At 40.5% G+C, this 14586-nt stretch overlaps 2 protein-coding genes across 8 annotated transcripts in view; one reads left to right on the top strand and one right to left on the bottom strand.

Annotated features, from left to right (window-relative positions):
• LOC135339652 (serine/threonine-protein phosphatase 6 regulatory ankyrin repeat subunit B-like) overlaps positions 1-14586 on the top strand; it is a gene marked incomplete in the record, with an annotated part of 1209744 nt that overhangs the window by 554012 nt on the left and 641146 nt on the right.
• The window catches only part of LOC135339646 (serine/threonine-protein phosphatase 6 regulatory ankyrin repeat subunit B-like), a 95413-nt gene continuing 82877 nt past the window's right edge, over positions 2051-14586 (bottom strand). For 2 of the 7 annotated variants that reach the window (XM_064535851.1, XM_064535852.1), the window contains 15 exons: positions 11722-11820; positions 10786-10884; positions 9427-9525; positions 9171-9269; positions 6794-6881; positions 6014-6115; positions 5507-5653; positions 5149-5295; positions 4938-5006; positions 4813-4890; positions 3727-4271; positions 3518-3667; positions 3283-3469; positions 2244-2578; positions 2051-2141 (listed from right to left, as the gene is read on the bottom strand). In XM_064535851.1, coding sequence (XP_064391921.1) covers positions 2130-2141; positions 2244-2578; positions 3283-3469; positions 3518-3667; positions 3727-4271; positions 4813-4890; positions 4938-5006; positions 5149-5295; positions 5507-5653; positions 6014-6115; positions 6794-6881; positions 9171-9269; positions 9427-9525; positions 10786-10884; positions 11722-11820 — 2256 coding nt within the window. In that variant the 3' untranslated portion in view covers positions 2051-2129. The remainder of the gene's footprint in view (positions 2142-2243; positions 2579-3282; positions 3470-3517; positions 3668-3726; positions 4272-4812; positions 4891-4937; positions 5007-5148; positions 5296-5506; positions 5654-6013; positions 6116-6793; positions 6882-9170; positions 9270-9426; positions 9526-10785; positions 10885-11721; positions 11821-14586) is intronic. The other 5 variants (XM_064535856.1, XM_064535855.1, XM_064535853.1 and 2 more) reach the window with 4 other exon arrangements.

Raw genomic sequence — 14586 nt, 5'->3', positions numbered from 1 at the left:
ATAGCAATATTTTAGTCCGGAATTACCTCCAATAACTGTGGCAATTTGAGAGAGAGCGTAACGGTATTTACACAAGATATTGAGTTATTTGGTAGCTATAATTATGCCTCGAGGTGTAGCCGCACGAGGGATACGGTAAAGCTGACTGTGTGTGTACATGTATACGGTTGTAATGCGACGAAACCTAACAGCTTCTATAGGCTTCTAGCCACGTTCTCTTATTCGTGGATTAGCAATTAAACTAAAGCTTCTTTCTCGAGTTATGGCTAGTTATAGAGGAAGACTGACATTGCATTAAGCTAGGGATAAATTAGCCACAATGAAAGCAAGCTAGCAAACATGTTAACAGCTAGTATGCACATGATAACTATAATTATGAATGCAGTAAACAGTTAGCAGAACTAGTAAGGAAGGTGTGATCACATAATAATAACAATGCATTGTCATGGTGTGGACAGTGATCGGATAAAGGGAACTGGACCATCTGGTTACCGGATAGCACCATTATATTAATTCCGTAAATAATTGCCAACGGCAGAATACCCTCCAGATATTTTTCTTCCTTATCCTAATATTCACAAGTGGTCCAGATATTCATATGTGCCAACACAGCAGAGACTTGCATTGCCAGCACAAATCATTGCTGTATATGAATGTAGTTTAAAGGACTAACCTCTACATTGTATCTCATGCAGTTCTTATGTTATCGGCTGGTACTGTTGTAGCAACAGTTTATTGCTATACCATCAATTATTAGGTCATAATGGAGTGCTAGCTCATAATAATCAGAAACAACAAAAGTTCTAGCCTCCTTAGCAGCCTCTCCTTTTTCTGTTCTTTGTCACTGTAGTTCAATAAGATAAAATACGGGACGAATTGGAGGAACAAAGAAAGAAAGAAGGAAGAGACTAAGAAAAAGGAGAGCCTGCCTTGCTAAGTCGCGTGACGGTAGACGAGTGGTAGACAAGTGAAAATGAACGTGGGCAATCACTAGCTGGGCGGAGCCTGACAGAGCAAAAAGCTACAGCATGCCTACGCATTGCAAACTCTAAATAAAAGCTGTTAGCATCGTAGATAGTAAGCCAGAATCAAGCGTGGAGACATCGTAGACGAGGGCTTACCTAGTAAAGACTAAAGAGACTATTTAGCTCAGTTTTTTTTCCTGAGTTCAGAACAGACCCACTTGATTAGTAGATATAATTATTACAGCAGTATAGTCTACTCTACTCTAGTCTTTCATACTTCCTCTACTGACTAAAGGTCTCACGAAGGCTGACTCTACTGCACTGTACTGTACTGTTCATAACAGATTATGTTCCTGGTAAATACGCTCCAAGTACTGTGTGGGAGGACAGTTATTGAGGTTTTCTCTCGCCCACGCTCGTTAAAATTTGTCTACGTCAGTAGGGGATCACGCGACTTAGCAAGGCAGGCTCTCCTTTTTCTTAGTTGCTTCCTTCTTTCTTTCTTTGTTCCTCCAATTTTCTCTTCTGTGACAAAGAACAGAAAAAGGAGAGGCTGCGAAGGAGGCTACAAAAGTTCAACACACACAATAATTACAAAACACAATGTGCAGGACAATAATAACTACACTTTGGGGATAAAGCTGATCTGAGGGTTCTGTTCAGGCATCTCTACAGTCCATGGACCAGAGTGCTGTATTATGTGCACCTCCTCACAGCTCCTATGCATGGAGGCAATAAAAAGAGTTAGTGAGTGGCTGGCTAATCATACAAGATCAGTATAGTGAATAGCCTCGTCCCCAGGCCGAGTTGTCCCTAAAGTAACGCTAGGTCGCCAACTAAGCCTGGTAAAGATTGTATATGGGCGTGGTTTCAGATTCAATAATGTGGATATTCTCCATAAAAGCTGCTGTAATCTCAAAAATCTCTTAACACCTTATAATTTTAATATTAGCTACAAGAAAGCTAAGACTGCAGCTTCAATGAGCATCAAAAGCCCACAGTAGTGATTAAAATAGACATACATGTGTACGGCATGTTTTACAACAACAGTTTACTATTGCTATAGACACGCCCATAATACAACTTTACCAGGTCTAGTTGGCCACCTAGCGTTATTTTAGAAACAACTCGGCCTGGGGACGAGGCAATACAGTGAGCAGTTTGTCAGCAAAATACCTGTTAGTAATAGTAGGGGCTATAGACACACATACAGTGAATGCACAGTAAGACTATGGGCATATTATAAGAGTAGCCTGACATACACAGACAAACGCTCACCTTCAAGTACTGACAGACTTGAGCAGCAATCGCCTCTTTCTTCAGCTTTACTAACATCTCCAGAAGGACCCTGAATGTCGCTTGTGAGAGCTTCCTTCTTTTCCAGATTTTCAAGCACTCGATCATAGCTACATGAGTATTTGCCTTTTTGCTGACATCATTTTGCTCGCCAGGAGATAATTCCATCACATCGACATAGAGCTCAACAATATCGAAATATGCAGCCAAAAATGGTATGTCTTTTTGTTGGATTCCACGGTTGATTTGGGTAACACTGAGCTGACAGTTGTCCATCAACTGTTGAAGAGCTGTACTCACTGGTTGAGCAGGTGATCCTACAGTATAGAATGAAAGGAGAGATAACACACACACACACACACACACCCATCCCGCTATATGAAGATTCATAACAAACCACCAATGTACAGAATAATTATAGCCATTATGACAACAAAGCCTTGAGGGGATGACAAAGAAAGAGGGAAAGAGGTGTGGAACGTACTGCTCTATATAGCACATAATAATTATGTTTCCACCATTATACCCTGGAACTAAATACATTCGACACAGAAACCTGTAAAACAAATTTAAACCGAGAGTTGTATACCGCATAGAGCAAAAGTTTCGAGGCACTTAAATTTCATTTCGTGGAATGGCTTTTTCGTTGAATAAATTTCGCGCTATCTGGTCAAATGACGTACGTTGTGTCTTCTGTCAGTTAAGCATTTTGTGGTCCTATAATGTCGTAGGATTGCTAACCCACGAAAACAGCGAAAATTAAGCCCCACAAAAATTGTGCACTATACGGTATACTGTAAAGTATCACACAGGGCATATAAAAGAAAACAGGGCATGCAAGTAACTATCTCTATACATAAATCAAAATTCAAACCGTGGGCGAATGAATATAGACACGGCATGAAGTGCTTATGTGCATTCATCTGGCCACGGTTTGAATTTTATTTTGTTGTTGTTGCATGCTCTTTCTTTTTTATACTCTTTTGGTATCACACATACACAATCAATGGTGTGTTCTGACCTGGAAGAGTTCGCTGGAGGACCAAGTTAAGAGTGATGAATTTGAAGGGATCCTTTGCACCCACTAGCTTGACTTGGTGGAGTAGCTTGGGAGGAGACATTTCATCGTTGCTTGTCAGCTCAGCATTTAAGTGGCAGTGCGGAATTGACTGCCCAGGTTTGAACTGATCAACATGCTTCTTCATTACCTATATAGAAATGATGTAATAATTATAAGTACATGTATAATTAACTACCGTAGGATGAAACATCGGCGTTATTCTCCACCCTCCACTAACTTCAGCACCATCATTAGGAACATCTAGTGTTATTCTGTCCTCTTCAAACTCAACGATATGATTCAGTCCGAGAATGGCTTCTTTAGAGGAATACTCCTCACTTACACGCTGTACAGTGTACATAGACAACAGTAAATTGCTGTTGTGTAATAATATTGTCCACTTACTGTTCTATGAATCGCATCATTCCAGCTGACAACAAAATGTATTTCCCTGCTATGCAGCTCTGAGCCAAGGTAGTAGAGGCTGGCAGTGTACACTCTCTCCACATCCTCTCCTGTCACCGCCAGTCCACTGAACCGAGACAGCTCCAGTGAACCGTACGATGTCTGATCAGCGAACAAGCCACGTCTTTCGAGCTGCTTGAATGTGTAGGGCAGACTCTCCTGGGAGCAAAGTGCTTTTACAAATGAGAGCTTGGTGGAGCCGGTCATCTTCGCACAGTGCTGTATTTCGACTGTCAGCAGCTTCTGGAATGGATCCGGGGGATGAGGACGCAACCAGAATACACCGCTGACCAACTGGAGATTGTCAGGAAACTGGTAACGTCCAGCTACACTGGCCATGATGTCTAGTCGACATTGGTCAACACCAGCTGGCAGAGAGTCCTGAGGTATGTGAAGTTTGAACCCATGGCCATCCCAGACGAAGGTTTGGGATGAGTTGGTGACAATCACGTGAGTGTGGGCTACAGCTTCAACACCAGGGAAATCTGAGCGGAGGAAAGGAAAAATAGAGTGCACATGCAAAAAGCAGTCATTCTGAAAGGCAATACACATACCTCACATACCTCAGGTTACTATTATAGACGGGTAGTAATTTTAGCGTTTTTCAGATGTTTTTAGGGTACTAATTTATTGGAGAGAAGTTGAGATATAAAAGACTTTTCTAGCTAGCAGCTTCCCTTCTGGCCACAGTATTATCATAATACATCTTCTTTAATGATATTCATAATCAATTAATGATAATCCGAAACTTCATGTAATTGAAATGTCATATATCCGGCTCTTTGCATTAGCGAGGTTCTACTATAGTGCACAATTTTCGAGGGGCTTACTGTTTTCGTGGGTTAGCACTCGTACACGAACATTAGAATTATCTGCTATAACGTGCAAAGATTAAAAGCGTAGCCTGAGAATGCTTCCGGTAAGCAGTCAACTCACAGAATTTATTCAACGTGCTTTAGAGGCCATTCCACAAAATATAAGTGCCTCGAAAATGTTGTGCTATACAGTAAAGGTATATACACTCACCGAAACTGTGTTTGGATTCTTGCGGTTGACTTATGTTTCCAGTTGGTAGATGAGGAGACAATATAACATCTTGATAACCTAAGTTGGGTTCATATCATAATTATATGACACGTACAGTTCCTTACTCCCTAGAGGTAGCAGTCCTTCACGCTCGGCCAGGATATGATCACTCTTGTTTTTGAGGTACTCCTTTTCTGTGTTGATATTATAGCAGTACCCTAACTGAACATACAGCGTTACCTTTTCTAACTAGTAAATGTTCTTGCAGTCAAGCACGCGTGGAGCACCACACATTAAAGTACATAATACATGCAAACAGTCATGTACATAACTCACTTTCTTTGCTTCTCCGAGAAAACAATTGTTTAGTTTTTTTACGAGTGATGCCTATAAGCTTGTGTAGAGTATTAATCACGTTTACTGTTCGAGATATGCGCTCTGACCGTTGAATAGCGGCGGGTGATTGTAGCTTGTTCAACAACCCTGCACAGAGTAAAAACAGTACTGTACATCATAGTATACTGATCATGTATGCAGAAAATAGGATAATGTACATGTAACATAATAAAGAAACCATGCAGAAGAGTGATATACAATAAACACAGTACATGCATTTATGATTGTTATTCATGCACTCATGTAGCATACACTACGGCACTGCCTGCTCTATATACCACTAACTGTATATATGTACCTTGAGGCTGCTGGTCGATTGGAGGGTCGGTGCTCTGACTGGGAGCAGCAGATGGTGCCCCAAGAGACTGAAGATATTCGATGGTTTCAGTATGACCTCTCTGTATTGCATAGTCAAGTGGAGTCCTGCCTCCAGCATCAGTTACACCTGCACATAAGGTCAGTGATACTATAACAAACATATAAATACCTTAAGGTGACATATTTTCACAGGTAGATTTGTTTACGTTTTTACAGTTTTGTACATTTTGCGGTATGAAATGTCGATCTGGATACATTAAACAAGAGGGCGACCAATTATTTGCGAGTCTTAATTTTGCGATTTTACTCTCATTCGCAGAAATAGCAGAAATTAATACACGCGAAAATATGTCACCTTAAGGTAATTACACTCCACTGTTGCTGTAGCTACAGCCTAAAAAATGTGTATCTTGTTTCGTTTGTAAGGGCTATATGCAAACCAGTCATGTGACTAATACGGTATTACTAACTGGATCATCACACTCACTGGTGTCACAGTGGGCTCTCTCCACCATGTACTGTACCACATCTTTGTGTCCACCGTAGCAAGCAGTGTGGAGGGGAGTCATGCCATTATTCCTTTTTACAACTGGAATAAGACAAAAATTGATTCCACAGAGTAAAAACAGTTCATATGGACGCAAACAATGCTATGAGGCTGACTCTTGCTTATTTCACAATCATTCTACTTAACTGAACTGTGTGATATACTAATTATGAGGCCAGTACAAGCACATGATTAATTATAGCGGTTGTTGCATGCAACTAGGAAACGACACTTGGCCTTATGGTTACATGCAATGTTGTCACAGCTATATAGTTGCTATAATTATGTCTATGGGGGGGGGGTTAAAGTAGTGTAAGCGGCACTATCAGAATGAAAGCACAGCAGGTACTGACGCCTCGGTGGAGGTATAACATAAAACTACATGCAGGCTATTAGCAATAGCAAGGGCGTGTGAAAAGAAGAGGGCGTGCAACAACAATCTATCGTATTATAAATGGAGGGAGTTTATGTCAGAATAGTGAAGAATTTATTGCACGTGCACGCACTTTATACTCTTGTTTTTACTCTGTTTACTAGTGGGCAGCTGGCTAAATCTTAATCACAGCATATCCTGCTGACGCACACACAGTATACATTGTGAGTTGCATGCCCTCTTCTCTTCATATGCCCTTGACAATAACAAACATTATATCATGATGAACATCTTTGCATTGCTGCATGCAGACCGAGGCGTAATATAATTATGTACATAGAACTCACTGGTGTCACAGTGGGCTCTCTCCACTAAGCACTCTACCACTTCACAGTGACCTTCATCACAGGCTGTGTGCAATGCTGTGGCCCCATCCTGTACAGAGACAAGTGAATAAGTATAGGTCAACTACGTACAACCAAGGTGCGCCTCAAGCATGAGTTGAGCACCCCTTAACAACAAAAATATACCTAAGGGTGTGGTCATCAACATCATCTAGCTTGGATGCTAACCTAGCAACGGCATAAATATGGAAAAAGTAACGTCAATGGCTTGAAAGACTTTTAGATGCTAGAATTGAAAAGTATCTACTTAATATAGTTTTCTCAAGCTTTCTTCCTGAGGATAGCATAGAAGTCCTCGTCTCATGTGCATGACATGTGTACTCGATAATACATACACTACTCGCCATGCTACAGTTTCTAAAACAATCGTCCAGTCATAGAGTTTCCTCCTCACCATGTCCCGGTGATCGGTAAAATGTTACAAACTAGCGTAAAACGAATTCCCCAGATTCTGGGGAACTCAGTTGCGTATTTTCACTATCACCTTGGCTATAGATACTAGGCCCAGTTGCAGACCTAGTGTTATTTTAGAAAGAACTCGACCAGGGACCGAGCTTGGACAATGAAAGCACCGTGAGTGTTGATGCCTCGGTGGAGGTGTCAAAGCTACATAACATATAATGCTACTAATAGCTTAAAAATGCTATCATTATAATGACCATGATGAACATTTTTAATTTTGATGCAGCAAAGGCAAAATCTAGAAACACAAGGAAACTCAAAGAGTGGGTAATGATCGACCATGATTCTTATTAAAAACGATCAATGCCAAAAGTCCAAGTCTAAAATAAATGGCTGCATTAGCAGAGCCTTGCAGCTCTCTTCTCACCCTTGCAGCTACCAATAGCTACAGCGTTCTAGTGCAGCTAGAGCTACTACTAAGTAGAGTAGCAACACTCCGTGGACAAGTTATTCTGCGCACTCTTCTGAAAAGGCTGCAATGGCATTCCAAGTAAGCAAAACTAAGCATAACTCGAGACTCAAGCAGATATTAAAATACAGTTACTAGAAGCCTATAGAACCTCATACCTGCACTTCATTGATCTTTCAGCAGCTGTAGCAGTCCACACACACACACACACACACACACACACACACACACACACACACACACACACACACACACACACACACACACACACACACACACACACACACACACACACACACACACACACACACACACACACACACACACACACACACACACACACACACACACACACACACACACACACAAAGACGGGCCATAACAGATCTTTACCACACCGTACTATTGCAGGGTTCTGCCCAGGAATTTTGAGAGGTGGTTAAAAATGATGGGGGAAAATTCGCCCATGCAGGGGGTGTGTACGGGAAGGGGGACACAAATTTGAACATGCAGCATTTGTTGTAAGCCATGTAAGTATATACAGCTGAAATAATTATATATGTACATTGTTGTACTTGCATCAGTACAGTATGGTGCTATACTAAGATTTCTTCATCACAGGGTCATAATCAGTACTTGGAAGTATTAACTGCACCCAGTTGCTCACTCTCTAGCTTGTCTTTCCCTTAGCAGGTGGTCCAACTCCCTGTTTTAAGGCAGAGTTACAGTATAGCTAGCTAGCTAGCTGCAGTATAGTACTCCTCGAACTCAACAAAGCCATGCAGCTTCAATTAATTGTTCTGGTCATGCGCAGTAGAGTTCAATTAATAGTTAGCTCTATATATATATAAGGCACATCAAGACAGTAAAACTGGTAAGCGAAGGGTTACCAAGCGAAGACTGTACTAGCAGCTAAACTGGACTAGCCAGTACTTGTAGAATGTAAAGCAGTGGTCGGAAAGGCTAAGTGGTGGTCGGAAAATATCTAGTGGTGGTCGCAGCTTACCTAAACGATCACTGTAGGCAGAACCCTGCTATTGTCTTTTTCATAAACCATGCACATACAGATATGCAATCACATAGAAGCGCACTGTGAATGATAGGTAAGGATTATGAGTCTTAAAAGCAGAGCTAAAAGCTTATTAGGTATTATAATTGTATGATGTGCTATTAGCGACTGGAGAGTGTACAGCAATTAATCTCCCGTATCACATCCGGTCAAGTAATTGCACGTCGTCATTGACAGCGTGAAATTACCTGTCAAGTAATTGCACGCTGTTAATTGCACACTGTATTTGATAACGGGTTGTTTTCGAATACGCTGGCAAGGTTAATACGACTTGGCTACGCCTCATGCAATTAGTATCCTTGCCATTGCTTGTTACTCGTGCTATTAATCCCATATTGCACTCTTAGCCATACTATTAATTATGAGCAATTAAACCTCACCTCCTTTTGCATGTCCACCTGAGCCATAGCTGCAATTAACACTTCAACTACCCTCAAGTGACCATTCTGAGAAGCTGCGTACAGCGCAGTAGCTCCAGTCTGTACAGAGTCAAGTGAGGAGTGATGAGAAGGTGAACACACACACACACACACATCAGCTCACAGACCACGTTTTAGGTTGATAAGCCTCACGACATGACAGAGGAAACTTTATGACTAGCTAATCTCTGAGATGTGTACAGATAGATACACTCACCTCTTCTTGCATATCAACATTGGCTCCAGCATCGATTAGAAGTTCCACACACTTCAGGTGACCATCGTAACTGGCTGACCAGAGAGGGGACTGTCCCAACTGTACATGAGCAGTATGTTTATAAGTGTTTGCCAGTGTAAACAAAAGAATAACATGATAATTATGATTGTGATAATTATCACTAATGTTATTCATTTACAACTGCCAGTTAGAAAAAGGCAATGAATATAGTTACTGATCTTTATTCATTGCCTTTCCTGCTAGTTGCGGTTACAACAGCTAGTATCTGTGACGTAGATCTGGAGGAATGCTTTTTGTGTACAGCAGTCTATTAGAGTTGCATACTGAACTCCTTGTCAATGCTTATAAGGCAATTGCCTTACAGTTATTGGCCTACTAACCCTAACCTACGTACACGCATGCATTTGATGAATACCTGCATGCTTTATTAATTACTCCATAGATGGAGCTGTAAAATACAGATACAACATATATCGACCTGCTTACCGTACTACTAGAATATTTTGCTGGCCTTTGCGAATGAGCAGAAATGTTGACCCGTTGCGATCTAACTATTGCGTTCTGGCAAGGATCATGTGTATTTATTTAGGTATTGCAGATTTTATTGTTCCGAATCATCACAGAGGCCCGGGGACTTTTTGCTCATTCAACCCAACCCTACTATTAGCCCACCGTGCTAATGATCTATCATTATGTGGCCAAAACGAAAGTGTATACCGTAGATCTATAAACTACACTAATTGTTGTGAGGATTGAGCTAGCTATACATATACTATTCGCCATGCTAGAGTTTCTAAAACAATCGTCCAGTCATACAGTTTCCTCTTCGCCATGTCCTGGTGATCTGTAATGTGCACAAACTAGTTTACTTACAAACTAATGTATAGAACAAATTCCTCAGATTCTGGGGAACTTGTGCATTTGCACTATCACTTTGACAATAGATACCAAGCCCAGTTGTCGACATAGCGTTAATTTAGAGAGACTGAGGCTAATTTATTCATTACCCAAGATTGTGTAGATTATGTAGTGTTGTTAATGAGGTTCATCATTGCATGTGACGTCATGCGTCAATGTGTTTGGCTAGCTAGCTGCTGAAACTATTATACAATATCTTTAGCAACAAAAGCGGCTGGCTTAAAAACAAGGTTTTTTGCTGTTTAGGCCCTCAATAGATAGAGTATGTAAAACACAGAGGCCAAAAACCAAACCGTAGACCTACATATCTATACAAAAAACAAACAACGCAAGTGTGGATTGGTCTGAATGTTTTGGTTCTAAAAGGTGCGCCACTATATCATATAATTTTTGGCACTGAAATCAATTACTGTAACTGACCTTGCTCTGAGTGTTGACCGTAGCCTTGGCTGCTAAGAGGACTCTCACCACCTCATCATGTCCATTCTGACAGGCTATGTGGAGAGCAGTCCAGTTGTCCTGTATTAGAGTGAATATATACATTATTATATACAAGGAGCTTGCACGGTTTGAGCAAATACACTTTACGTACTAGTTAATGCACCGTTGCAAGTATACCGGAAGTAATAATTAGTGGGCGTTCGGAAATTCCAGGCTCTTAAATGAATAGGACTATTCTTAGTGTAGTAGGTAGTTTATGCAGATATTTCCTCCCAGTAGAGGGACATTTAGGCTAATAACATAGAACACAACGAATATTCTTGCTGATCCATAAGAGATAATATCAGCACAGATTTTATCTAGCACGTACGTAAATTTTTTGGCTGCCACGTGCAGAAATGCTAGAGTCAAAGTTCACTGAGGCTACTATTTGAGAGCGGCTACTAAATGTTTCATTTTGCTAGCAAGGGAGGCCTTTATACAAGAGCGGCCTCTGATCGAGCATATACGGTACATGTAATATTCTTACTGATCCATTTAAGAGACAATACCAGCACAGATTTTATCTAGCACGTACGTAATTGCCTTTCAAAAACCATATACAGTTGCGCAATTAACCTACATGTACATAGAAAAGTAAATGATGGGTAAAGATCACGATTCTTAAAAGCAAATAACATGCGCAGGTCCAGGACACAGAAACAAAATGGTACAGAATTAATGCTTATGATGAGAATACAATACTAACAGGGGTATGAGCAATTAAACACACCCTACTATTGTCTTTTTCAAAAACCACATACAGATGGGCAATAAATGTCTCACATAGAGCGCACTTTGAATGACAACCAGGACATGACGAGGAAACTCTACGACTAGCTAATCTCTGAGATGTGTACAGTTAGATACACTCACCTCATCTTGCATATCAACATTGGCTCCAGCATCGATTAGAAGTTCCACACACTTCAGGTGACCACCGTAACTGGCTAACCAGAGAGGGGACAGACCCGACTGTACATGTAGTACAGAGCAGTAGTATGTTATACCATAGATATAGATACATATAGAACAATAAGAGGGATTAGAAACAAAAATGTTTACGTGAAACACTCCGCGTTATAGGGTGTGGCTAAAACTACAAAGGATTATACAGCATGCTTATTACCTGTCCTGACTGCCATACAATCTGCTGATGTTAAAAAGTAATAGAATTTAGCTCTAAAAGGTCGACAATAAAATACTCTACAAGAAGGAATAGCCCTTACTATGAAGTCATGGGAGGTCAAGGACCGTGGTGTGTCTAAAAGTATACTAAGCCAATTTGAAGGACAAACGTTTCTGAACAGTACAGCTTATCCATAGCATATAAAGCATTTAGATACAGTAGAACCTCGCTAATCCGGACCCCTTTAATCCAAAACCTCGCAAATCCAGACAAAATGGCAAACTGAAAAAGAGGAGGGGCTGTCAGTAGAATAGAGTACTGCGCATGCGCAATGTAAATTGCTTAGCTGAATCAGCAATACATTTATCGATAAACTGCTCAAGACAATGGCCACTGCAAAGAAAACGAAGAGAGAGCTCACAAGACTCACTGTATTGGAGAGAAAGTTGAGATAAAGACTATTCTAGCTCCACAGTAATATCATAATACATGTACAAAAGTGTCTTTGTTAATGATTTCATAATCAATTAATGACATCTGGTAATCCGGAAATTTCATGTATTCGGATGGGGTCTGGTCCCGCTCTATTCGGATTGGCGAGGTTCTACTGTACATAATAACCAATGTCCTTCACTGTTTTGGCTTCACAGCAGGGAGAGAGAAAAGTTGACATGGAGTAATTCAAGAGTAAAAACAACGGACTTAGAGCTTGTCAGTGATGTAAACTTAATTAATTAATTCCCATACAGAAATAACTACCTTGTGGCAAGGTTCAAACAAGCAAGTCTTACAAGGTTGTGGCAAGGTTGCAGCAACCTTGCCAGAACCATGGATTTGAAATTATTTCAAGCTTGTTTCAAGGTTGTAGCCAGGTGGTTTTAACCTGGTTATTAAGGTTGCAACAAGGTGGTTTCAATCTGGTTACTAACAGGGTTGCAACAAGGTAGTTTCAACCTAGTTAAACAGTGAAATCTATTAAGAGTGAGATAAAAAATAAATAACAGAACAAAGTATATATAGTATTACAAAGTATAATACTAAGCAAACTATATTATAGTCTCTTCGAGTATCGATTAATGATGAGAGATTGATTGAGTTTCAAACCACTACGCTGCCTTCTCATGGCACGGCGACATGATGCACATTTGTCGTTTACTGCATCGATTAACCAGTGCATGGTTTACTACACAGCTTTCTCTGCGTGCTGGCATAATTATAAGTGTCATAATTATAGGACCATATCTATCACTAATTATATATGCTTTGTGATGAGCAAGAGGGATGGACTATAGAGGTATAGGGGATGATGATTTGTACAAAATCTTTGAGACGTACATTCAACATTGTTATGCCTCAGGTGTACGTTTAGCCGCAAGAGGGACACGGTAAAGCTGACAGTGACAGTGGCTGTAAATGCTGCAATGCAACGAAAACTAACAGTTTCTATATATAGGCTTCTATAGCCACATTCTCTTGGATTTTGATTCGTAGATTACAAACTAAAGCTTCTTTCTTGAGTTATGGCTAGTTTGACTCACATTGAAAGCTGTTGCAGCTTTCGTAGCATCACTTGTTTGCATAAAAGTTTCTATTCAACTTATGAGTTATAGTCCTGCACTAAAGCGCTAGCTTTTTACTAGCTACCTAGCTATTTAGTAGCCATTAATTGTGTGAGCTCTTGCAGACATACCCCTATATATATATAGAGAGAGATTATTCACTTTCAAATTCAAATTGAAAAAAGCTTAATTCCCCTTATACTAAGTCTCTAGTACTATAACACCTCTAATACTTTTGATAGAAAGCATGACATAGCAAGGCTAGGCATTAACACAGCGCGCAGTTTGCAGCACTCGTTTGGCTGGCTTTTAATATCATGAATGCTACTTACTGAACATCTTTAAAATGTTGGCATCATAGTACTTCTTGGCCAACCATTGCAGTCTCACGACAGCTACAGCAACTTGGTGCACATTGGAGGAGGGCATGATTCCTACTGACTCCTCTTCGATCCACCTCACCAAGAGATACCAATAGATGTGTCATTCATTTTGGCTTGTAAACCTAAACATCTAGTTGTTCTATTATAGAGTAGTCTGAGTTAGCTAAACTAGTATGCAGTAGGTCTGTCCTGCTCTTTAAAAGCTAGACAGCTGACATTCAAGATATGAAAATAATTCCAATTGGGGTGCACTTGCCATGTCTTTTACAAGGTTGTAAACAGCAAAATGAGCAACCAGAACGCAATGTTGCTGCAACTATTTTACAAGGTTGTAAATCAATTGTACAGAATGACAACCACAATGCAAGGTTGTTACAACCTGTTTTCCAGGTTGTAACAACCTTTCTGCAACCAAACCACCTTGTAGCAAGCTTGTTACAACCTTGACATTTCCTATGGGATTACTTCTCTAGAGTACTTGAGTGATTGCTAGTAGATAGTGGCTAAATACAGCCTCATGCACGGTAAACCACGAAACAGTGCAAGGTTACAGCTGCAAATAGCTAGCGTTCTACTGCAGAGCTAACTGCGCGATCGCTAAATTATAACCGCGGAGTGTTTCAACCGCTTATAAGGCAATTGCCTTACAGTTATTGGCCTACTATAACCC

The sequence above is a fragment of the Halichondria panicea genome, chromosome 8 (genome assembly GCF_963675165.1).
Source record: "Halichondria panicea chromosome 8, odHalPani1.1, whole genome shotgun sequence".
Taxonomy (NCBI): Eukaryota; Metazoa; Porifera; class Demospongiae; order Suberitida; family Halichondriidae; genus Halichondria; species Halichondria panicea.
Note: the sequence above shows the minus strand (reverse complement) of the source record. Positions and strands in the feature narration are given on the sequence as shown.